Genomic DNA, 25,997 nt, shown 5'->3' on the forward strand with positions numbered 1-25,997 from the left:
TCCCCAGACCTGAATCCAATTGAGCACATCTGGGACATCATGTCTCGCTCCATCCACAGACTGTCCAGGAGTTGGCGGATGCTTTAGTCCAGGTCTAGGAGGAGATCCCTCAGGAGACCATCCGCCACCTCATCAGGAGCATGGCCAGGCGTTGTAGGGAGGTCATACAGGCACGTGGAGTCCACACACACTACTGAGCCTCATTTTGACTTGTTTTAAGGACATTACATCAAAGTTGGATCAGCCTGTAGTGTGGTTTTCCACTTTAATTTTGAGTGTGACTCCAAATCCAGACCTCCATGGGTTGATAAATTTGATTTCCATTTGATAATTTTTGTGTGGTTTTGTTGTCAGCACATTCAACTATGTAAAGAAACAAGTATTTAATAAGAATATTTCATTCGTTCAGATCTAGGATATGTTATTTTAGTGTTCCCTTTATTTTTTGGAGCTGTGTATATACTGTACACTGAGTATACCAAACTTTAGGAACACCTTCCTTATATTGAGTTGCACCCCACTCTTTTGCCCTCAGAACAGCCTCAATTCATCGGGGCATGGACTCTACGAAGTGTCGAAAGCATTCCACAGGGTTGCTGGCCCATGTTGACTCCAATGCTTCCCACAGTCGTGTCAAGTTGGCTGGATGTCCTTTTGGTGGTGGACCATTCTTGAGACATATGGGAAACTGTTGAGTGTGAAAAACCCAGCAGCATTGCAGTTCTTGACACAAACCGGTGTACCTTGCACTGACCTTACCCTGTTTAAAGGATCTTAAATCTTTTGTCTTGTCCATTCACCCTCTGAATGGCACACATACACAATCCATGTCTCAAGGGTTCAAGATACTTCTTTAACCTGTCTCCTCCTCTTCATCTACACTGATTTGAAGTGGATTTAACAAGTGACATCGATAAGGGAACATAGTTTTCATCTTGATTCACCTGGTCAGTCCCATGGAAAGAGCATGTTTTGTAAAGTCAGTGTATATGCTAAACCACATAACTTGTCTTGTGCCTTTCAGAGTCCGAGTCGGCCCAGAACTGGGAGGCTGTGGATGCCAATGCCCCCAAGTCAGACAGGATGCGCTACTACGTCAATGTGTGTCACAAAGTCCTCCAGCAGGGGGCCACCAGCACCTGCCCCGAGGACGCTGCCATCTGTGCAGTGGGTACGTCTGGAGAAGATCTGGGCCTGTTTTCATAAAGCGTCTGAGTAGGAGTGCTGTTCTAGGATCAGGTCCCCCATGTTCATTATGATCTAAAATGCACAACTGAGTCTAGACCTACTCCGAGACGCTTTCTGAATACAGGCCCTGACTCTTATCTGTACACGGACAACATGCTGTCAAATCTGAGAGACCAAGATGGCTTATAGTTTGTAGCTTGTTTGTTGCCTTTCAAAAATGTATTCCATCCTCTCCTTTAGGAAAGGAAAAAGTCATCAGCTTGGGCAAATTTCTCACCTCCCCTACCAAGACTGACAGCAACGACATACAGCTCGTATACACTGAGGGAGGAGAATGCAGGAAGCACACAAAAATCAAGACCATCATGATTCTGAAGTGCAAGCCAGGTGAGAGTGTTAGAAATAGTTAGTTGCAGAGTCCAAGGTGAACAACTGTTCGCCTGAAAGTAGTGTTGCATTTTATACCGAAATGTTGTTCCTTTTTTATAATTGAACATGAAAAACGGTTCGATTTGATAGAGGATCAAGTCTGTATCAGTGCTGCCAATGTCCCCTTTTAGCATGAGAGCACTGTGCCTGCTCCACTTCCTCATTGCTAGCTCTAGCCTGTCCTGAGAAACCACTGCACTCACTAGGAGCCTGGGCTGCATCACCACTTATGCTGTACAGAAGTTAAAACACTTGAATGATCCAACACGGCACATAAAATGTTGAAACGGTTCATTACTGTTTGCAAAACAATGTCCATTACAGGCTAAAATACTTTCCAATGTAGCCTAGGAAGCCGATAGTGGGTGTTAGATCTGCGATATCATCTAAGCTTGATGTGCCCAGCCGGTAATACACCGGCTGGGCACAACACCGGCTGGGCACACCTAGTATCTAAGTCAACATTTTCGTATCGTGGTAAGACGACCTGAAAGTGGAGCTAGCTAGCATTTAGTCCTACCTTGATGTTGTCTTTAAAGTCTAGCTGTTCAACTCCTCCTGACTTTCTGTGTCCCCCCCCCCGTCCTACCCAGGTGACCTAGAGAGTGCCCCCATCATGCGCAGTGTGTCCAGTGACGGCTGTGTGTATGAGTTTGAGTGGTACACGGCTGCAGCCTGCGTCATGTCCAGGACAGAGGGGGACAACTGCAAGGTGGAAGACCCTCAAGCTGGTAGGTCACATGGAACCAGATGCCTACCAGAAATTTGTGTCCAGAACTTGAATATTGTTTCATGTGGAAGCAGGGAGACGAGGACAGGAGGTTTAGATTATGGAGATGTAATATAGCTGTTTGATTTGTTACTATAATTTTCTCTTGTCTTCTCTCTCCAGGGTTCTCATTTGATCTGTCCCCCCTGTCTAAACCTGGAGGAGGCTTCTACAACATGTCCAATGGAGATTATGACTACTTAATTAACATCTGTGGCTCTGTCACTGCAGCCAAATGCCCTCTGAAGGCTGGGGCCTGCCAAGTGGACCAAAGGCATGTATTAACCATTTCAAGAAACCCTTCTTGTCATACTAAATCCCTGTGGATGTACAATAGGTGGAAGTGCCCTATTACAGTGGTAGGAAAATAGGATCAAGCTTATACCTGGGGTCCGTACATGTGCTTTAGAGTTCAGAGGTTAGAGGAGGACTGAATGGACTGACTGTTTAGTCTGAAGTAATGGATGGATATACTGTAGCTTCTGTTCTTCTGTTTGGTGTGTCTGTCTGCTACAGTGGCTCTAATTCATGGAGCCTGGGGGAGTTTAACTCTCAGCTGTCCTACTATGACGGGATGATCAAGTTGTCCTACAATAACGGCTCTCAGTACAACAACATGCAGCACACTCTTCGCTCCACTATGATCTCCTTCCTCTGTGACCGAGAGGCCGGCGCTGGAAAGCCAGAGTTTCAGGTACTGACTGGGTCCTAGAGGCGAAAGTAATGCATACCTATTTAGGCGAAGTGCTGGCTAGCGGAGTGGAACAGTTCAAAAATATAGGAGAGCCACACACTCTAGGAGTTCAGATGCAAAAATATTTATGTCCAATGTTTCGACAGACACGCTGTCTTGATCAGGGTATATGTCCTGCTGACAGATCTCATCCAATCTCTAATATGTAGTTCCTCATATGGTTCACATATGCACTGTTTCCACCTGTAGTATTTATACCATGAACATACCATCATTCATAACCATGTTGATCCTCACAGGTAGAAGACGAGTACACCTATAACTTCAGGTGGTATACGTCCTATGCCTGTCCAGAGAGGCCACAGGAGTGTGTGGTAACAGACCCCAACACTCTGGACCAGTACGACCTCTCCAGGTGAGAATTCCCTGCACAAGGTTATGTTATGACTAGGGCAAAGGAGTTTTCCCAGGCCACAAAGCTTCCTTTGTCCTGGTCAGGTCATGGGGTCAACAAAAATGATTTGTCCTAGTTATGTCCAATGAAGGCAGACAAGAAACAGTATTTGAAAAATGTGTGTAACCCTCCGCTCTCTGTCCTCTCTCAGTCTTTCCCGGTCTAGTGTAGGGAGGAACTGGCAGGCCATGGACCTGTCTGACCCTAACAACCTGAGGAAGTACTACATCAATGTGTGTCGTCCTCTGAATGCCGTGCAGGGCTGTGACCGCCAGGCCTCCGTCTGCCAGATGAAATACGAGCCTCAGCAGGTTAGTGTAAAAGCTCCAGGATGACCTACAGGAGGAGGTTTACACACTATGATGTGTGTTAAACACTGTTTGGGTCATGGAACTTACACTTCAGTTTCCTTCTATCACCAGAGTACAGTATTTATCCAATGGCATTATCTGGAAAACAGCGCATTAAACAGCATTAAAAAGTTGAGACTTTTCTACAAATTATATTAATATTTTTTTTGTTATTGATATCAATTGAAGGTAAGACTGTTAGTATCCCTCTTCTAGTCCTGGTAGCCATCCCTGTGGGTCTGTCTTAGTACTGAACTGTAGCCCAATGTGTTTCTGGTCTTTCTCTGTGTGTTGTCTTCAGGGCATTCTGTCTGAAACAGTGTCTGTCAGTAACATGGGCCTGGCTAAGAGAGGTCCAGTGATCGAGGAGAAGGACCGCCTGCTGCTGGAGTACACGGGCGGCTCCAAGTGCATCTCAGATGGACTGAAACTCACCTACACTACACGTATCCACCTGGTCTGCTCCAGAGGGTCTGTGGTAAGTGAAATGGCATATTTATAGAGCACTGTGTCAAAAAAATCTATATCATAACGTCTGTCTAGGATTTTAAGAGTGAGATGGGCCTGTATTTATCTGTATCTACAGTCATCCGGCCCTCGTTTCCTTAGTTATGGAAACTGCACTGCCAACTTCATGTGGGAGACCGGGGCAGCTTGTGCCATCAGTACTGCTGATGACAAGAACAAGGTGAGTTTTTGCTTTCCACATCAACTCGAAGCGAATGTTTATCTCTAAAGTCTTTAGATCTTCTGTTATAGATTTGGTGAGGTGTCGTCAATGATTTTAAATGTTTATTTGTTCTATTCTATGGCAGACCTGCTCTGTGAGGGATCCCAACACCGGCTTTGAGTTCAATCTGCATCCTCTGTCCTCCAAGACTGGCTACAAGGCTGAGGGGAATGGGAAAACGTTTGTGGTAAGTCACTAGGGATGTTCACCTGTCCCTTTCAAGATGATTCGATATGTATCTAGATGCATGGGCACAGGAACGATACGTTTTAGTTTGAAACTATTCAGTTAGATTAGAAGTACATATCAATGAGATACTATTTGATGCATTTGTATATAAACGCATTCATTTTCCATTCTAAATTCGGTCTCTGTGCTGACCTCTCTCTCTGTGTGTGGTTGTGATGAAACTGGGCATCTATCAACCCGAAATCACCTATCACCATCACCAACGAAAACATTTTTGCAGATTAAAAGGGTTTAAGCTAGTAATGTATCAATATGTATCTTTACAAATTAGCTATGACATGGCCAATGAATATATAGCACAACTTTGGGTTTCGCCCCCGTTTCAAAATCAGATTGCAGACCATTTGGAAGTTTTCTTTTCCCCGCATGGACCACGCAGTGCGTGTAGAAAAAGTGATGTCCTCGTTATGAAATGATCAACTTTACCCTGTATGTCTAAAATTGACCATCTACAGTACCAGTCAAAAGGTTGGACACGCCTACTAATTCCAGGGTTTTTCTTTATTTTTTACTATTTTCTACATTGTTGAGTAATAGTGAAGACAAACTATGAAATAACACATATGGAATCATGTAGTAACCACTTTTTTTTAACAAATCAAAATATATTTGAGATTCTTCAAAGTTGCCACCCTTTGCCTTGATGACAGCTTTGCACACTCTTGGCATTCTCTCAACCAGCTTCATGAGGTAGTCACCTGAAATGCATTTCAACATACAGGTGTCCCTTGTTAATTTGTGGAATTTCTTTCCTTCTTAATGCGTTTGAGCCATCAGTTGTTGTGACAAGCTAGGGTTGGTATACAGAAGATGGCTCTATTTGGTAAAAGACCAAGTTCATATTATGACAAGAACAACTCAAATAAGCAAAGAGAAAGGACAAGAAGGTCAGTCAATGCGGAACATTTCAAGAAGTTTTAAAGTTTCTTCAAGTGCAGCTGCAAAAACCATCAAGCTCTATGATGAAACTGGCTCTCGTGAGGATTGGAAGACAGAGTTACCTCTGCTGCAGAGGATACGTTCATTAGAGTTAACAGCACCTCAGATTGCAGCCCAAAATACTTCACAGAGTTAAATTAACAGACACATCTCAACATCAACTATGTTCACTACTTAAGAACACCAATAAGAAGAAGAGACTTGCTTGAGCCAAGAAACACAAGCTGTCTTTTGGTCTGATGAGTCCAAATGTTTGATTTTTGTTTCCGAACGCCGTATCTTTGTGTGGTCCCCACTGTGAAGCACGGAGGAGGTGGTGTAATGGTGTGGGGGTGCTATGCTGGTGACACTGTCAGTGATTTATTTAGAATTCACAGCACACTTAACCAGCATGGCTACTACAGCATTCTGCAGCGATACACCATCCCATCTGGTTTGCTCTTAGTGGGACTAGAATTCGTTTTTCAACAGGACAATGACCCAACACACTTCCAGGCTGTGTAAGGGCTATTTGACCAAGAAAGAGTGATGGAGTGCTTCATCAGATGACCTGGCTTCCACAATCACCCAACCTCAACTCAATTGAGGTGGTTTTGGATGAGTTGGACCGCAGAGTGAAGGAAAAGCAGCCACCAAGTGCTCAGCATATGTGGGAATACCTTCAAGATGGTTGAAAAAGCATTCCAGGTGAAGCTGGTTGAGAGAATGCCAAGAGTGTGCAAAGTGGTCATCAAGGCAAAGTGTGGCGACTTTGAAGAATCTCAAATATAAAATATATATTGTTTTGTTTTTTTAAAGGTGGTTACTACATGATTCCATGTTATTTCATAGTTTTGATGTCTTCATTATTATTCTGCGATGTAGAAAATAGTAAAAATAAAGAAAAACAAACTTTTGACTGGAACTGTACACGTATTGTGGATCGGTCACATTTTTTTTTTTTGTCTAAAATGACATACCCAAAACTAACTGCCTGTAGTTCAAGACCTGAAGCAAGGATATGCATATTATTGATACAATTGGAAAGGAAACACTTTGACGTATGTGCAAATGTTAAATTACCGTAGGAGAATAAAACACATTAGATCTGGTAAAAGACAATATAGTTTTATTTTTGTTCCATCTTTGAAATGCAAGAGAAAGGCCACAATGTATTATTCCAGTTTAGGCGCAATTTCGATTTTGGCCACTAGATGGTAGCAGTGCATGTGCAACTTTTTAGATTGATACAGTGAAACATTGCATTTCAGTTCAAAATGTTCTATCAAGTCTGCCCAGATGTGCCTAATTGGTTTATTAATACATTTTCATGTTCAAAACTGTGCACTCTCTTCAAACAATAGCATGGTATTCTTTCACTGTAATTGCTACTGTAAATTGGACAGTGCAGTTAGATTAATAAGAATTTAAGCTTTCTTCCCATATCAGATATGTCTATGTCCTGGGAAATGTTATTTTTACTGACAACCTTATGCTAATCACATTAGCTCAACCGTCCTGCGGGGGGACACCGATCCTGTAGAGGTTATTAAAGCAAAAATGATTGCTGATGGTGAACCTGAACAATCAAAATATAATCTAATTTAGCCTAAGCCCCGATCAGCAGGTAGCCTACAATATATAGCCAGATGAGTCGATCAGCAGGTATACCATATGTCAAACTCATTCCACGGAGGGCCGAGTGTCTGCTGGTTTTCGTTCCTCCCTTGTATTTGATTGATTTATTAAGGTCACTAATTATACACCACACCTGGTTGTCTATGGCTTAGTTGAAAGAAAAAAGAAAGAAAAAACCTGCAGACTCTAGGCCCTCCATGGAATAAGTTTGACACCCCTGAGGTAGTCGAAATAGCCGTGTCTCCGGCACTTGCTTAGGCTACTTTAGTCTGGTAAAAACAGTTTTTAACAAGGTATTTGATAACAATAACCTAGCAAATAACATTGGTTGTCACTCAACGAATAAAACCTAAAATTGCGCCATTTTACAAACATTTGAATGCTGAAGGTGACTTGCGGCCTACCTCTCGTTGGTGAGTGCGTGAAACAGTGCGCAGTTTGACGAGGCTACTGATATTGCCTGTGTTTGGCATGCACATTTACTTGTAGCTCAATGACTGTCAACACAGTTACATGCTTAGTTCAACACTGTTGGAGAGGACATATCATTTGTCACAAAAACAACTGTGCATTTTCGGGATGTAGAAAAAGTAATGAGCTAAAAAAAAAATGTTTTTTAAAAGTGAAACGCCAATTCGTAACGTTTGAACCGATTTTTATAACAGATTTGGATTGGTTTGGGGTCTGCGTCAAAAATTGCCCACGGGATCGATGTATATCCAAGCAGTTTTAGTCCTGTTTCCTTTTAACTTCTCCACGCAGTGGCAGGTTGTAGCCTCTGGCCTGCATAGCAGAAATGGCACATTCCCAGAAATGTTGACTACTGTCCATCGTCCCTGTCAAATAAATGTCATAAGATCAACTAAAGTGAATCCATTTCCCAGACTAGCTCTGGTTTCCAGTTCCTGACTTGACTTCTGTTGCAATGAAATGTACACATACACATTGTTTGTGTAGCAGTGTTTTGGGGCACTGTGCCTGACGATATGACCCCCAGGTGAATATCTGTGACGAGGTGGCAGAGTGTAGTAAGGACCAGGGGAAGCCTGTAGCTGGCTGTGAGCTGGACCATGGCCTGGTTGTTGGTCCTGTGGGAGTGGAGAGATCTCTACAGTACTCTACTGACGGCCTGCTCACACTCACATACAAAGGAGACCTGGACAGGCCTACAGGTACAGTCAATGGACCCAGCTATCTTCAATCATCACAGCTGCTCCCTTCGACATAAATGCATCATTTGCAAAAATAATTGTCGTACACACAGTCTTATATAATAGAGTTGCACATTACAGATCTCAAGTTGGGATACATACTATGGCAATATTAGCATGGCTGCCTAAGAAATGGAATCCACGTTTTTTTGCATGCTATATCCTGCATTTCTCAAACATTTTTGACTTAGAGATTTGCCAGAAGTTTTGTGTAATTTCCCCCAGTAGTTTTGAAAGTAGCGCTCATGAGCCAAAACAGGCCAAAATGGTGTACAATTGTGTACAACGTCATTGTTCTCGAGCCTCTGTAACGTGTACCCAAAGAGTAAAAAAAAAAAACAATGTGTTGTTGAGCTCACCCTGCAACCTCAATAGACAACACTGGGCTGACCTGAACCCTCCTCCCATTTTAATCCTTGCAACCTCATTGGACATCATTCCACCTGTCAATCAACATTGTCCATCACGTTTGGGATCGGTTGACAATTATCTTTTAAATGTATTTGTGTGGCTACAATTCCATCTTCAACAAACATGAGCTGGCGCACACCCAGAAAAATGTGTTTGTGTGGAGGTGCTGACTAACGGCGAAAGAAAGTCGCACACTCCATATATAAACTCCCAGCAATTTAGTGGGTATTTACCAACATTTCAGCATCACTGTGCCTTCCTCAGGGTGATGTCATGAATACTTGAATCAGGTTATATAGACAAACAGTGCAATTAGTGCAACCAATGACAATTGTGAGGGATGTGTCATAATGAATTAGTGAAACTGTTAAAAAAATATATATATAGTTTATGGCATATTAAATATATTACACTATTTTTATATAGAAACATAATTGAATATTTTACATCATATTAGCGTCAAGATACATTATTTAATTAAATTTCACATAATTGATTCGTATTTCATATTTGTAACATGTAATCTTTTGGTTCAACCTTAATGTATAATGAGCGTCATCAACAGGGGGAACATATTAGGTGTTCGCTAATAAGCTGTAGCAAGAATATATCTCATGCACTAAAATGAGGTTAGAATGTAAGAATTCTGTGCCTTTTTCCGCTGGGAGAGGACTGTATATCGCTTATTATGCATGTATGAGCTACACATTGACGTGTTGAGTCCAAAACAAGAGGTTTAAAATAAAAAACTTAGTTTTCAATCCTCTGGACCACTCTGGAAAATCTATTTTTAATGAGTCAGTTCATAAACATTTGGTCTGATAACTGTCCTGATTGCTCCCTTCTCGCCCAGGCACCAGGGACACCTTCACCATTAGTTTTGTGTGTGACCAGGACGCCCACCCTGGCACTCTGAAACTGGTCCGAGAAGAGCTCAGCTCGTCTACACACGTCACCCATGATGTCCTCTTTGAGTTCTCCACAGCCCTGGCATGCATCCCTGCCCCTGTGCACTGTCAAATCACTGGTAGGAACAACACTGTCAATGTCTTCAAAACAGTGTGGATGTCTTCAGTACGTCTCTAACGAGGCATATATCACTTTATCCACCTTAACAAACCCTGGTCATAGAAATGGGTATTTTCATTAATTGAAAGATGTTGTTTGTCCTTCCATTTTAGATTCCCATGGTAACGAGTATGACCTGAGTCATCTGAGCAGGGACAGTGAAGACAGTCCCTGGGTGGCCATCGACACGGCTGAACAGGCTAAGAAACGCAGCTTCTTCATCAACGTTTGTAAACCTCTGCCTCCGGTGCAGGGCTGCCCGGGTGAGTCACACGCCATGTTGATATGCCTGCCAATGAGGAGGAATACCTCTGGTGCTGTACCATCAGTTTAGCATTACTCTTTTTATTATATTAAAAAATATATATATAATACATTTTCTCCCCAATTTCGTGGTGTCCAATTGTTGTTAGTAATTACTATCTTGTCTCATCGCTACAACTCCTGTATGGGCTCGGGAGAGACGGGTTGAAAGCCATGCGTCCTCCGAAACCCAACCAAGCGCCGCACTGCTTCTTAACACAGCGCGCATCCAACCCGGAAGCCAGCCGCACCAATGTGTCGGAGGAAACTCCCTGCACCTGGCTACCTTGATTAGCGCACACTGCGCCCAGCCCGCCACAGGAGTCGCTGGTGCGCGATGAGACAAGGATATCCCTACCGGCCAAACCCTCCCTAACCCGGAAGATGCTAGGCCAATTGTGCGTCACCTCACGGACCTCCTGATCGCGGCCAGCTGCGACAGAGCCTGGGCGTTGCAGTGCCCTAGACCACTGCTTTGTGTTTTAACTACTGTACATGCATCTATGTGTGCATCTGCAGTGGGCCTCTTGGGTGCATGCGGCACCATGGAGGGTAAAGGTGTGAACCTGGGCTACGTCCAGTCCAGCCCCCAGGTGGCCTCTGACGGCTCCATCAGCATCGTCTACCTCAACGGGGACCGCTGTGACACAGACCACTACTCCACACGTATCATCTTCCAGTGTGACGACAACCCTGTGAGTAAAATACACGCATCTATGTTATGGCCATATAGTTGGTGTACATATCAATGGCAGGAATCTGTGAAATTGTACTTATTGATGTTACTGATCCTAATACCATATATTTTCCCTCCTAATACCTATATTTTTCTTGGTTGGTTCCTTTACTTATAGGGTTCTCCTGTATTTGACCGCCAAGACGGCTGTGAATATGTGTTTATCTGGAGAACCTCCGAGGCGTGCCCTCTCACCAGCGCTCAGGGTAGGCTTGAAAGAGGAGCCTGCCATGTTTAATGTTGTGGCTCTGACTAAGACTGTTACTTCTCTCCACTAGTATCATCATCATGCTCAAGTTAACTCTCCTCTCCCTGACTCCTGCAGGTGAAAACTGTAAAGTCAAGGACCCCAGAAGTGGCTACATGTTTGACATGAGCTCCCTGTCAGGGAAGGACTACATGGTGAAGAGTGGCCAGTACCAGTACCACTTCTCTGTCTGTGGGGGGCTTCAGCGAGGGATCTGCACACACAAAGACACAGGCAGTGACCAGGTGTCAGTCTGTCAGGTGGAAGGCAGCACCCACAGAATTGCCGGTATGTAAACCTGTATAAAATATTTGGTCTTTAAGAAAGCTTTGATTTTGGTTGGTTAGTAACTGATCAAAAACTTCAGGCATGTTGCTTTTGTTTTATAATGTATTAGGCATGGCCTCACAGACTCTGAGCTATGTTGGAGAACAGCTGGTACTCAACTACACTGGTGGGGAGACCTGCCATAGGATCTATCAGAGATCCACAGCGATCTACTTCTCCTGTCATCCTAAAATGAACCCTGTGAGTCTGAGCGAAGCGAAAGCGTGAACCTCCAATGCAATTTCTCTGCTTGTCCCAATGTGTGCTTGGATGTGGTAGTTACTGGGGTTGTTTTGTGTTGTTTCTGCCTATAGGGGGTGCCAGAATTTATCAAGGAGACTGCAGAGTGTACCTACCTCTTTACCTGGCGAACAGCTCTCGCCTGTATCCCTGTGAAAACTACCAGCTGCTCATACCAGTACGCATAGTCATGTTTTATTATATTCTGGGAGCCCTCTTCCAACCACAACCTTCTCTTTCTCCCAGACAATGACTGGTTTCCCCTTTGTCTCCTATCTTTCTGACTACTTTTTATTCTTCCTCTCACAGAGATTCTAATGGAAACTCGTACGACCTCTCCTCTCTGGCCCTGAACTCCAGAAACTGGGTGGTGGAGCCCAGCACTGGGAAGCAGGAGCGCTACTACATCAACGTCTGCAAGTCTCTGGTGCAACAGGGGGGTAAGTGCCTATCCTCAACACCAGCATCCGTTATATGAAGGACACTGGTGGCGCCTATATCCTTATATATTTCCCCATTTGTGTTAACAAATATCAACATTCTCAAGTCTTCATTCACAGTTTGAATGTGGTGCAATTATGCTCACCTTCTGAACCATGGGACTGTTGTAGGCTCCTGGAAGTGTCCGTCCAACGCAGCGTCCTGTCTGAAGAGTGGGGAGCATTATGTGAGTCTGGGAGATGCCGAGTCGGCCCCACAGTGGGACCAGAACATCCTTGTACTCAAGTACACCAACGGAGAGATGTGTTCCGGTGGACAAAGGAATAAGAGCACCATCATACGCTTCAAATGTGACCGTGACAAAGTGGTAAGGGATTATAGACATCGCCCACATGCAGATACACACACACGCATAAACACGCACAGATATGCACACACACACAATAGGTAGAGCATGGCGTTTGCAACGCCAGGGTTGTGGGTTCGATTCTCACGGGGGACCAGTTTGAAAATGAATGCACTCACTACTGTAAGTCCCTCTGGATAAGAGTGTCTGCTAAATGACTCAAATGTAACTGAGTAGACGGACTGTGTTTCTGCCCCAGGACTCAAGACCAACCCTGATCATGGCCATAGAGGACTGTGTCTATACCTTTGTGTGGTTCACTGCAGCCGCCTGCCCCCTCAACAGCAGCCAGCATGGCGACTGCAGAGTCACCAATCCAGTCACCGGTGAGTGCCATTCCCACGCACAGCCACTGAAAACTGAAAGACCGCTGCCTGCACTAGACCATATAAAAAAATCTGAGAAAGTATTTCCAGTTAGTATGATTATCATTGAAAAATACCAACATTTCTCATAGAATCTCCGTGCAGTAGTTAAACACACGACTGCAAAGAGTTACTGAGAAACTCCTCCATGTGCTATAGTTTAAAAAAATTAATTTGGACACGTGTTTGTATGTACTGTGTTGCCCTCCTGAACCCAGGCCACCTCTTTGACCTGAATGGACTAAGCCACGAGGGAGGCTACACTGTGTATGACAACCTGGACCCTAGGAAGATGTTCCGGCTCAACGTGTGTGGGGAAGTGGCCAACGCAGGTTGTGGACCAGACGCAGGTAAGACCATATTCTATCTCACAAGCTCTGGGTTGGCTGGGAAAGCTCTAATACTGGTTAAAGCCACATCCCCTCAGGAATCAATCAACAGGCCTGCCATCCAGCAGTGATCAGCTTACTGAGCCATGGACCACACAGGGGTCCCAAGACAACTGTGTAGAAATTAAGCAGACTCTTCTAGACAATGTTGGTTTGTTCAGTGGTATTTTGTAATAGATCTGTGGCTCTGCTTTAGACTGTGAGGCTGGTTCTCCAGTATGTTACGTTCCTAGATGAAGAGAACTAGATGTTCAAAGACATTCAAGCATTCACATGAGACATTTTGAAATGAAAAAAGCTAACAAAAAATGTGGCGCAGCGGTCTAAGGCACTGCATCACGTTCTTTAGACCCGGACATCACTACAGACCCGGGTTCGATCCCGGGCTGTATCGGGAGTCCCATAGGGCGCAGAGCACAATTGGCCCAGCGTCGCCTGGGTTAGGGGAGGGTTTGGCCAGGGGGGGTTGAATGAGGGGGTTTTACTTTGCTCATCGCGCTCTAGCGACTCTGGCGGGCCGAGCGCCTGCAGGCTGACCTCCTGTCGTCAGTTGAACGGTGTTTCCTCCTCTGGCTTCCGGGTTAAGTGGGCGGGTGTTAAGAAGCGCGGTTTGGCGGGTTATGTTTAAGAGGACATATTACTCGACCTTCGCCTCACGAGCCTGTCGGAGTTGCAGTGATGAGACAAGATCGAAAGTAGGGAGAAAAAGGGGGTGAAATACAAAATAAACGTTTTTTTTTTTAAACTGAATCCTTGTGCAAACTTTCTAGAAATGGAGTGATTCGACTTGAGATTGATCAACGTAAACAGTCTGCTCAGTTGCTTATGGTAATGTAGTTGTTTGTGCGTGAAGGTGCAGGTGTGTGTATCAAGGAGACCAAGAGTGCTCTGAGTGGCGGGCGGGCCAGCAGGAAGCTGTCATACCTGGACCAGGTGGTGGAACTGACCTATGAGGGCGGAGCTGTGTGTGCAGCCAACCCCGCCATCACACACAAAAGCATCATCAGCTTTGTATGCAAGGCCCATGCAGACGCCAGCACGGGTCCAGTACTGGTGTACTCAGACAAGAACACGTGCACACACTTCTTCTCCTGGCACACGCCCCTGGTGTGCGAACAGCAGGTAATTACAAGTGTTTTTTTCCCAATTCCAAAACAACCCGTAGCCTCATACTGAGTGTAACTGAAAAGTTTAGATAGACGTCAGTAATATGTCAATTTGCATTACCTAGCCCCTGATTGATAGGTGGAATTCCTTCAATAGTGCTTACCAGTCATGCCATACATATCTGGAAACCAGTGAGCCCTTGATGTAAATTCATTTCAAACAAGTCAATGTACTGGTCATCTAATGTTACTGATGTTAACTGACTGTCTGTGTTGAATAACCAAACTATATGCATGTTGCTTTACACAGGTGACTGAAAGATTTTCTTAATACATAACTTTTAGTCTGCTGAATTACCTCGACTGACATCCTATTGAGGTGTTCAGATATCAACCAACAGCTGTCAACTTTCTATTCAAATTTGGTGTACTGTATAGGGTGTATTATATCTAATAGGCCATTTAATATGTAAACATCTGTGCTAGCCGCCATCGTCTCTCTTTCATGATGTTTCCGTAGGTGAAGTGTTCAGTCCTGAACGGCTCTACCCTCATCGACCTGACTCCTCTGATCCATGTGACGGGCTACTACATGGCCACAGACGAGGACCTGGTGGACAAGGACCAGTCCCCTGACTTCTACATCAACATCTGCCAGCCCCTCAACCCCATCCCCGGGGTCACCTGTCCCCCAGGGGCCGCTGTCTGCATGGACCCTGACGATGGGCCCCCTGTCGTGAGTCACACGCAGAGAAACGCATGCGCACCACAACACACACACACACACACACACACACACACAGAAGAAATGACGACATGAAGACTCTTGAATAGTATTCCCTCTGTTTATGTTCAAGGAATTTGATTCCTATTTATTCATCAACCAATTCAATTAAAACACTAATTTCTAAAAATTTGTAATATACTTATTTGCATAAAATGGACAGAGACCAGTCTCAAAATCAATCAATGGCGTTTATTCTCGAGAGTACTGATTTTAGTACAATTTACATCAGGTTATATACTAAAAATGACGCCATAGGTTTTATTCTGTCCTTCCTCCACTCCGATACAATGGCAGTATAGTTCACAAGCCTTCCCACCACCTGTTAAATAATGTTTTACATTTTAATTTAACCTTTATTTAACCAGGCAAGTCAGTTAAGAACATATTCTTATTCTCAATGACGGCCTGGGAACAATGACTGCCTGTTCAGGGGCAGAACGACAGATTTGTACCGTGTCAGCTCGGGGGTTTGAACTCGCAACCTTCCGGTTACTAGTCCAACGCTCTAACCACTAGGCTACGCTGCCGCCCCAATCTACTCCTCTCCCTGTGTAGAGACAGGATGTCCTGTAAGGAACACAGCATTCTAGCCGGTCTGACGATAACTTCATTCGTTTCTAACAAGGAACAGACCGTCCTTGTTCTACTTCTTGATTAAAATTACACACATTACATTCAGTATTATGATTATGATACATCCATACAGTAACATAATAGTATTCTGTTTAGTCATAGTTCTGATTGAAATGTATACATAAGTTAGTCATTCATAAAAATCCCTTAACATCCCTTACAAACCAGCATGCTCAAGGATTTCTCTCTCTGTGTCTCTCTCCTGCTTACAGGACATTGGTCGAATCACTTCCACCCCGGAGTTCAACAGCATGACCAATGAGGTGTCAATCACTTTCAACAGCACCACCACCTGCCCCTCTGACTCCACCCAGAACTACACTTCCACCATCCTGTTCACCTGCCAGAGAGGCCTGGAGCTGGTCAGTACCACACGTTTCACAGATGGAGTGTCTATATATTAGAGACCTTTTCTCACTGATGGTTCTTGTGTTGAAAGAATCCAAAAATATAAGTAATGTCTTTGCCGAATGAAAGCCTCTTTCCTGTCCCCCCAGGGCTCGCCCCAGATGATCAGGAAGCAGGACTGTATGTATGTGTTTGAGTGGGCCACTCCGCTGGTCTGTCCTGATGCCACTCAGACCAGTGTCTGTAACCTAACTGACTCACAGCTGCAGTTCACTTTTGACCTCTCACCCCTCTCTGGGGAGATCCAGGTGGGTTGACCTTTCATACGTGGCCTCTTACCCTCGATATACCTACTTCTATTATAGCTACTTAGCTATATTTCTTATCTATGCATTAACACACAGTTGTCCATTTATTAGGTGGACAGGGCTTTCTTTCTAAGTAGTTATTGTCTTTCTCTTCCAGGTGCCCGGCGTCGGTTCAGAGACCTATAAGATCAATGTGTGTGGGGCGGTGACGGACCCCAAATGTAAGAACAGTGCAGTGTGTGTGCAGTCGCCAGGCGGATCAGCATTCTCCTATGGCATCAGCCAGGCCATGACTATGGACTACAAACACGAGGAGCAGGCTGTCATCATGCAGTACGGAGGAGGAGACATCTGCCCAGCAGGTTAGACTGTTCTTAGTCAGTCCTGCCTCTGAGTCTATGACCAAGTCGCTAATGATATATATATATATATATATATATGTGGTGTTGTATCCCAAAGTGATACATTTGAGACAAAATATAGTGCTGTTTTTTTATTGCTGTACATGTTTTCCTTTTCAGTGACTGAGAATGAGGAGGTGTGCGTGTTTCCCTTCAACTTCCTGAAGAAGTCGTACACAGCATGTACAACCGAGGGCAGGATGGATGGGAGACTCTGGTGTGCCACCACCAGCGACTTTAACAAGGACAGGAAATGGGGATTCTGCGCTAATGGTAATTACTGGTCGAAGCAATGCTTTTAGGCAATCTTGTATAATGTGGAACAGAGTTGGCTCTGGGCTTAACTGTGCTCAATACTGCTGTGTGTGTCGTCTCCCTCTCAGTTACAGGGAAGAGGCAGTCGTCCATCCTGTTCACCTGTGACCAGTCAGCCGGCCATGGCACCCCAGAGCTTCTCAGTGAGACAGGAGGCTGCGCTGCCACCTTCCAGTGGAGAACCACAACTGTATGCCCACCCAAGAAGATGGAGTGTAAGCTGGTGAACCAGCACCAAACGTACGACCTGCGCACCCTCTCCTCTCTCACAGAGCCCTGGAAGTTCAGTCACAACAAAATGGCGTATGTTTAGCTTTTCCCTACTCCTTCTCTGTATCTTCCTCTCTCCCTCCTACTCCTCTCCCATTCTGTCTTTCTCTCCCTCTGTACAACTTGATGATGAGTGAAAATGCACATTAGTGGCAAGCTGTTAGAAAAAAACCTATTTGAACTTTAGCTTGGCTGTGCTGTCTCCAGGTACTATATCAACCTGTGCCAGGGGATCCATGGGGGCCTGCCAGACTGCCCCGAGGGAGCCACGGTGTGCCGGAGGACCAGCGAGGGGAAGACCCAGACCCTGGGCCGTGTCTACACCCAGAAGATGGCTGTCTCTGGTGGGTCTTACAGCTCCCTCACACCCACAACTTAGCAGGACTGGAGGAAACTCTTTCAAAATTGGAATGTCATGTGTTACGTTTCACATTGTTCCTGGGCTTGTGTGTTTGTGTCCCAACCCACTAAAATAAGCTGTGATAGATTTATTGCCTTAACCAACCCTCCCTCTCCCAGATAAGAAGATCCTAGTGAGCTACACCATGGGAGACACTGTGTGTGGAAACGGCCTCAAGGCCAAGACAGTGGTCCAGCTGACCTGTGGTCCTAATATAGGCCAGCCCAAGCTGCTGAGGTGAGTGGGCTGTAAGCAGTTAGTTTGGGAGAGCCTTCTTGCCTGTAGCCTTGTCCCAGATCTGTTTGTGACATATAACCAACTGCTATGGTTGTTGGCTATACAGCACAAACAGATCTTGGACCTGGCCTTCTCTCCTACAACTAATATGTGGACCTGTGGGCAAAACAAACTTATTAAACTCAACAACACTAGGAAAAGTTACTGAATGATCAAGTTGAAGAGGCACTTTAACCTCCTTCGTAGTTGAAAATTGACCATTTAAATGTACTTTTCAAGTCTTGAACGTCATGTTTATTTTTCTAGTTCAACTTTTCCATCGCTAGCGGTTTCATTTGTCGCTCTTTCAAAGATTCCTGGTAACGCTCACACAGACACATATACTGTACACACACTCTCTGACTAAATGTCTGTGTCTCTGCTTAGCGTGGATGAAGCCTTGTGTGAGTTTGTGCTGGGCTGGGAGACTCGTGCGGCATGCGCTGCTCAACAACGTGAGGTGTTGATGGTCAACGGAACCATCAAAGTCCCCGATACAGGTGCCAACTTCAGCCTGGGGGCCCTCTACTACAGGTGACACCTCTCACCACCAACACAGTTCAATCAACCAACTTTATTGTCACAACAACTCAGGCCACCTCTCCATTCTAGTCCCGTGCAGCTCAGTTGGTACAGCGTGGTGCTTGCAATGCCAAGGTTGTAGGTTTAATTCCCATGGGGGACCAGTGTAGAAAAAAATCTGCAATCTTTTTTTGTAACGGTCAAACAGCTAGAGTTAAACAATTAACCCTGACAATATTATATTGAAACCTGTTATGAGTCAAGTTCATGTGCTGAGCCGAAAACATTTATTATTTTTTACATTTAAAAAAGAAATAAATTACATGTTATCTTCCAGGTCATTGAGATCATAGGTCAAAGCATAGAATTAGGAATTAGAATACTAGAATGGAGATGAACCTTCTTATGATGGTCCAAAGATCAGCCATGTTTGTCAGGGAGCTGGTCAACTATGGTTTTGCCAGTGCTGTGATAAGAGATTGTGTGAATAATTTATTTTCACAGTATGTGTATTAACTATCTAGCTAGCCAGCCAACCTGTTTTAGAGGAATGATTCTGTAAATGTTTCAAATTTAACTCTCAATAAGCCAACATTCCATTCAAACAATGCAGTCAATTCACAGCAATACACTGGCTCAAATCAGTTGATGATAGGACTTTGACAAGTTGTAAATGCAACAAATAATCATATAATAGCACTCACGACTTTCTAAGAAAACAAAATCTGTGATACTTATGGTTTGTTTACATATATTCTAGAAGCTATTCATACAAAACTTGTGAATAAAACCTGTATAAACTACACTGCTCAAAAACATAAAGGGAACACTTAAGCAACACAATGTAACTCCAAGTCAATCACACTTCTGTGAAATCAAACTGTCCACTAAGGAAGCAACACTGATTGACAATACATTTCACATGCTGTTGTGCAAATGGAATAGACAACAGGTGGAAATTATAGGTAATTAGCAAGACACCCGAAATAAAGGAGTGGTTCTGCAGGTGGGGACCACAGACCACTTCTCAGTTCCTATGCTTCCTGGCTGATGTTTTGGTCACTTTTGAATGCTGGCGGTGCTTTCACTCTAGTGGTAGCATGAGACGGAGTCTACAACCCACACAAGTGGCTCAGGTAGTGCAGCTCATCCAGGATGGGACATCAATGCGAGATGTGGCAAGAAGGCTTGCTGTGTCTGTCAGCGTAGTGTCCAGTGCATGGAGGCGCTACCAGGTGACAGTTCAGTACATCAGGAGATGTGGAGGAGGCTGTCGGAGGGCAACAACCCAGCAGCAGGACCGCTACCTGCGCCTTTGTGCAAGAGGAGCAGGAGGAGCACTGCCAGAGCCCTGCAAGAGCCCTGCAGTCTGGAGACGCTGTGGAGAACGTTCTGCTGCCTGCAACATCCTCCAGCATGACTGGTTTGGCGGTGGGTCAGTCATGGTGTGGGGTGGCATTTCTTTGGGGGGCTGCACAGCACTCATGTGCTCGCCAGAGGTAGGTTGCCTGACTGCCATTAGGTACCGAGATGAGATCCTCAGACCCCTTGTGAGACCATATGCTGGTGCGGTTGGCCCTGGGTTCCTCCTAATGCAAGACAATGCTAGACCTCATGTGGCTGGAGTGTGTCAGCAGTTCCTGCAAGAGGAAGGCATTGATTCTATGGACTGGCCAGCCCGTTCCCCAGACCTGAATCCAATTGAGCACATCTGGGACATCATGTCTCGCTCCATCCACCAACGCCACGTTGCACCACAGACTGTCCAGGAGTTGGCGGATGCTTTAGTCTAGGTCTAGGAGGAGATCCCTCAGGAGACCATCCGCCACCTCATCAGGAGCATGGCCAGGCGTTGTAGGGAGGTCATACAGGCACGTGGAGGCCACACACACTACTGAGCCCCATTTTGACTTGTTTTAAGGACATTACATCAAAGTTGGATCAGCCTGTAGTGTGGATTTCCACTTTAATTTTGAGTGTGACTCCAAATTCAGGCCTCCATGGGTTGATCATTTTGATTTCCATTTGATAATTTTTGTGTGATTTTGTTGTCAGCACATTCAACTATGTAAAGAAAAAAGTATTTAATAAGAATATTTCATTCATTCAGATCTAGGATGTGTTATTTTAGTGTTCCCTTTATTTTTTTGAGCAGTGTATATTTATAATTCCATTACACAATTTCTGATACATCACATGCCTTACTTTTAGACTGGTTTTGGATATCTCCCTGACTAAGATGGCTGCCATTTTGGCCTCATTGTGGAACTTTGAGGGTTTATGACAACCCCTCTAGTAATTGAATATGATCTCTATGGGCCTCTTATGTCATAAACGGTCAAATGTTGCTCTGGCCTCTTAACTGCCTGAATGCCTATTACAATACCAGTGGGCCTCTGATGCAATTGAACCTCTCTACAGTTGCAGCAGGGAACATAAAATACATGTTTAGAAATGTAGTAGAGGGAAGATAAAATAAGCCTTTTATGAATGTACTCAGGCCAGGTTTTTTTGTCCGTCTGTCCACTCTGTAGGCTCCACCAGGCCTCTGGGGACATTCGCTCCAATGGGGACAAGTACATCTATGACATTCAGCTGTCAGGCATCACCGACAGCTCCTTCTCCATGTGTCTCGGGGCCAACATCTGCCAGGTGAAGATCAACGGAGACTACAGTAGAAAGATCGGCTCCTCCAGCAAGGCCAAGTACTACATCAAAGGTAAGACGCAAGCAAGACGCAGGTTTACTCCAAAGTGGTCTAGGCCTTTGGAGAGTAGAGTATGGGTGGGTTTGGATTGTGGTGTTGAACATCCTCAGTGCCTCACCTTGCAAACATCCTCAGTGCCTCACCTTGTACTCATTAAAGATGAGACGGATGTCAAAATCACTCACAAGATACAGTAATTGGTAATCAAGTATACTTAGATTGACGTCAATGACTCAACGAGCTCACTCCATTAAGCTGCTTGTGACTGACAAATGGACTATTTCTCCTCAGGTGGTAACCTGGATATGCTGGTCCCATCGGAGTCTGTGTGTATGCGGGACAATTCCAATACGGTGTCGTCGGCCATCTTGTTCCAATGTAACCCCTCGGCCGGGGAGGGCATCCCTGAGTTTCTGTTGGAGACGGACGGATGCCAGTACCTCTTCATCTGGCACACCTCTACTGTCTGTGGCCTAGTGTGAGTGAACAACTCGACACACAGACATCAGGATAGTGTTCAGTTGTTCAAAAAAGGAGACAATGCTTTGAAACAGGAAGTACTACCTGAAGTTGGCCTATAAAAAGGCTTTTCAACTTCAGCTTTAAAGCGCATTCTTCCATTTGTGTCTATTGAAAGCGACCCAGAGCTGTTAATTCTAATACCAGTCCATACATCGAATTGGACTTTGAATTTGAATGAAAGATGCTGTATAAAGTAGAAGTGTGACATTTTGTCTGGTGTGCCGTACAGAACTGTGGATACCTCCGAGTCCAAGCAGACTGATGATGACGGAGGGGAGGACCATAGGGCCTTGTCTGGGAGGAGCCAGGCTGTGGGGGCGGTCCTGAGTGTGCTATTGGTTGTGCTGACCATCTGTCTGCTGGTTCTGCTACTGCACAAACGAGAGAGGAGGTAGAGACATCTCGCATAGGGGCTATAGATACTAATTTGTGAATACAGCTTCAGTGTGTTTTGGTCATATGGTACATGCATCCTATTTCTTCATCTTTTCCTAAATATTTTCTATTTCCAGGGAGCTGGTTATACAGAAAGTGATTGGATGTTGCAGGAGAGGAAACCCTGTTTCTTATAAATACTCCAAGGTATCCACACCAATAAACCCTATACTACAGTACAGATCCAACCAACCAGCTACAATATATAGTCTCTTTAATTCTGCTTATATTTTAAAGTAATTGATTCCATGTCAATGATGGTGTGGTGAGTTCCCAGTGCTGAATCTTCTCCCCTGTCTGCCTGTTTGTCCCTGCAGGTGACCATGGATGATGAGGGAGGGGAAGATGAAATGGAGTGGCTGATGGAGGAGATGGAGGCCCCAGCCATGTCCTCTCGCCTCGGAAAGGAGGGCCAGGAGAACGGCCACATCACCACCAAGCCCGTCAACGGCGACGCCCTGCGCTCCTTCTCCCTGGACGATCAGGAGGACAGTGAGGACGAGGTCCTATCTGTCCCCGGGGTGCGTGTCCATGGTGGTCGGACCACTCTACGGCCCTCGAGCTCCAGGACCCGCACTTCAGGACCCCTCCGCAGCGCCCTGCTGGAGGAGGAGAGTGATGAGGACCTGGTGGGGCTCCTGGAGGACAGGGGGAGGAGGGGAAGGGCCAAGCCTCACCGTGACGACAGACCCCCCCACAGGAAACAACAAGAGCCCCAGGATGACAGCGATGAGGACCTGCTGAGAGTGTGAGGGACTCCCCATTCTCCCGTCCACCTGAACTAATATCTCTCTTACTCTTTCTCTCTCTCTTTCTCTGAATGTCTCCGCACAACGATGACAACGCAAGAAAGCAGAAACCCTTAGAGACGTTTTGTTTATTTTGTAAAGGGAACGATGCAGAATGTCTGTTGGCTGTTTACAGTTTTAAAGAGCAGATTTTTTGGGGGGGGGCCCTCTTGGAAAGAAAGTCGATGCCTTCCTGATGAGTGTTTTCATCAATTAATTGTTTTTTTGTATTGTTTGATTTTGATTTAATTTATGTACATCGGTAATGGAGTTCTATTTTGTCACTTGCATTTTCCTGAGAATTGCTTATTCAAGTTTTGTATTATTTAATTTTGTGGACTGATTTGCTCTGTAAAACTCTATACTGTCAACCTTGCCAGGATTGGACATGATTGGCCTCTGTGTGAATGGATTGTTGTGAAAATGGAAAATAAGTTATTGGGAGAACAGGGACTTGAAACTGTGTTGCTCAAACCATGACTCATTGGTACATGAGATTCTTAGGTTATATTTTTTTTTTGTTGAGTTCCCTATATTGTATTTATTCAACAACAGTATATCAAATCATCATGTGGTTTTGTACTTGCACTCCATATGTATCACAGGCACAGCTAGTTGCCGTATCTGTTAAATGCTATAAATTAACTCTGCTTCTAGATGTTGCCTTGTCAAAGTCATGACCTAAGTTTATTTGAAAATGGACGTTTTCTGTAGAGCTGAAACTCACTTTTTGCCAAATTGCATGTGCTATCCCTCATAAACGGAAGTCATGAAAGTTGTAGCTAGTGCCATTTAAAGATGCAATGTATTTGTGAGTTTGAGATCCCATTTTCGGTCTTACTCAGCCATATCTATCCCTTGTATTACCTTTCTGGGAAAATATGGATTACTTGAAATTAATTTAGCATTTATCAGTTGGCACACACAAGTACACAAACACCATTACACAAATCACATGTACACAGGCAGTGACTTATTCCACTCTCATGTATCTGTAGTTGGGACAATGCCTCATATTAATGTCAGTGGTACAGAACAGTAATTAGAAAAAGCTTTTGAAGTGGAACTTGCCTCACTAACCAGTCTGGCTACAGGATTCTTGTTACCGTTGTCTCTCTTCAGACTTCAAATTGGAGAGTTTCTTTGTTATGCCAGTGTTTATCACCAGTGTTGAAGCTAATGTTCACACACTTAGCAAGCCGCTAGCCATAGTGACCTTATCCAAAAAATAAAGGTTAACCTTTCAGGGTATTTATTAAGGTTTGTAGCTGCACATGTTATTAATAGGAGAAATGTTTTGGAAAAACAGCAGAAAAAAACTTCACAATGTTGTGCAAGGTTATAAAATATCTAATTTTGCATTTATTTTCCTAAGTTTCCACACCTCCCAAGATCATGAATTGAAATTGTGACATACCTGCGCAAAGGCTAATATTTAAAACAGACATTACTGTAGAAGTCAGATGAAAAAAAAAAAAAAAATAAGACTGCAAACCATTGCAAGGCAGTGTTTGAGTTTGGTCCCTGAGAAAAAATTAGATGTTTTCAGGTACTTTGATATGGGGAAAGAGCACTTTGTGCTACCTTTCTTCAGGAGCGATGGAAAGTAATCCTGCGTGGTAGTAATTTGAAGGAAATCCTTGCTCGTTGTATGTCTAGGTCTGCTGTAAGCACCAAAGCATGTCTGCTTGGTTCATCTGTGTGGGTATGAATCATTGGATAAGGAGCTCCATTCTGATGAGTTGGTACTTTTGGAGGTGATTTGGTTCTTGTATGTTATTTTCTCAAACATGTTTTACTGCTTTTTGTCTGTTTTCATGTTTAAATTTTGATGTAAAAATGTTGCATTATTTGAATAAAAAAAGAGCTCAGCTGTCCGTCACTGTTTCTATTAAAGAGTAACGTCATTTAGCACTTCCAGGTTTGAGGAGATTTGACTAAGGTTGCTCTGAAAGGTCAACCGGTTGATGCATTTATTGAACAGAACCGCCGAAGTCTCAGTACTGTATGTTTCCCTAGTCATAAATCACTGAGGCTTCAAAAGGAAAATATGAGGTAGACCGACATTTCTGTAAGATCAGTCATTCTTTTGACCGTGTTGACTTTCCACTAAACTTTTTAAAAAGTGACAAAAACACAGTTGAGATGTATTCCGTTTTTACAATACAGTAAATATTGACTGAAATTAAATGGACATAGTGGCCTGATTAAATAACATGTAATTGAGTGGGCAATGCATCTGGAACTAACCAAGATCAGGTAAAATCAGGATAAATATAATGTATACTGTAACAATGAACATTTTGTGGTTTGGAATGGACCATCAATGAATTTGCTATTGGATTTGACCTTTTATCAAACCAAACAGATTATTAAAGAATTCTGTAGCGTTCAATTGCAAGATCCCCATGACGTCTGAAGCCTGCTCTAGTGAACGTGTCTAAATGCATCGTCAGTCACTGATAGGTCGAAGGTCAACCTCTGTTGGACCTTTGATTGTTTTCACACCGTTGAAAAACCATGGTCAGGTCTTTCTGCAGTCACAAATGTCTTAGTGACTGAAAACTGCAACCATGTACTTGTACACTGTTGATGACAACCTAGAGGAGGCGGGCA

The 25,997-nt window shown here is 44.2% G+C and overlaps 1 protein-coding gene across 1 annotated transcript in view; it reads left to right on the forward strand.

Annotated features, from left to right (window-relative positions):
- Positions 1-25,258, forward strand: part of LOC118398668 (cation-independent mannose-6-phosphate receptor-like) — a 35,408-nt gene extending 10,150 nt beyond the window's left edge. The window contains exons 12-48 of the mRNA XM_035794236.1: positions 1,025-1,171; positions 1,429-1,575; positions 2,211-2,348; positions 2,510-2,660; positions 2,903-3,080; positions 3,380-3,495; positions 3,686-3,845; positions 4,186-4,362; positions 4,471-4,572; positions 4,700-4,801; positions 8,417-8,591; positions 9,895-10,068; positions 10,223-10,372; positions 10,932-11,107; positions 11,267-11,354; positions 11,474-11,683; positions 11,793-11,923; positions 12,037-12,140; positions 12,272-12,402; positions 12,574-12,770; positions 13,009-13,135; positions 13,393-13,524; positions 14,417-14,685; positions 15,190-15,405; positions 16,302-16,451; positions 16,587-16,745; positions 16,903-17,107; positions 17,267-17,419; positions 17,530-17,764; positions 17,939-18,075; positions 18,251-18,368; positions 18,795-18,941; positions 21,464-21,648; positions 21,928-22,114; positions 22,388-22,549; positions 22,671-22,740; positions 22,911-25,258. Coding sequence (XP_035650129.1) covers positions 1,025-1,171; positions 1,429-1,575; positions 2,211-2,348; positions 2,510-2,660; positions 2,903-3,080; positions 3,380-3,495; positions 3,686-3,845; positions 4,186-4,362; positions 4,471-4,572; positions 4,700-4,801; positions 8,417-8,591; positions 9,895-10,068; positions 10,223-10,372; positions 10,932-11,107; positions 11,267-11,354; positions 11,474-11,683; positions 11,793-11,923; positions 12,037-12,140; positions 12,272-12,402; positions 12,574-12,770; positions 13,009-13,135; positions 13,393-13,524; positions 14,417-14,685; positions 15,190-15,405; positions 16,302-16,451; positions 16,587-16,745; positions 16,903-17,107; positions 17,267-17,419; positions 17,530-17,764; positions 17,939-18,075; positions 18,251-18,368; positions 18,795-18,941; positions 21,464-21,648; positions 21,928-22,114; positions 22,388-22,549; positions 22,671-22,740; positions 22,911-23,345 — 6,041 coding nt within the window. The 3' untranslated portion in view covers positions 23,346-25,258. The remainder of the gene's footprint in view (positions 1-1,024; positions 1,172-1,428; positions 1,576-2,210; positions 2,349-2,509; positions 2,661-2,902; positions 3,081-3,379; positions 3,496-3,685; positions 3,846-4,185; positions 4,363-4,470; positions 4,573-4,699; positions 4,802-8,416; positions 8,592-9,894; positions 10,069-10,222; positions 10,373-10,931; positions 11,108-11,266; positions 11,355-11,473; positions 11,684-11,792; positions 11,924-12,036; positions 12,141-12,271; positions 12,403-12,573; positions 12,771-13,008; positions 13,136-13,392; positions 13,525-14,416; positions 14,686-15,189; positions 15,406-16,301; positions 16,452-16,586; positions 16,746-16,902; positions 17,108-17,266; positions 17,420-17,529; positions 17,765-17,938; positions 18,076-18,250; positions 18,369-18,794; positions 18,942-21,463; positions 21,649-21,927; positions 22,115-22,387; positions 22,550-22,670; positions 22,741-22,910) is intronic.
- The last annotated feature ends 739 nt before the right edge of the window (positions 25,259-25,997 follow it).

This window comes from Oncorhynchus keta, chromosome 19 (assembly GCF_023373465.1).
Source record: "Oncorhynchus keta strain PuntledgeMale-10-30-2019 chromosome 19, Oket_V2, whole genome shotgun sequence".
NCBI classification, from domain to species: Eukaryota; Metazoa; Chordata; class Actinopteri; order Salmoniformes; family Salmonidae; genus Oncorhynchus; species Oncorhynchus keta.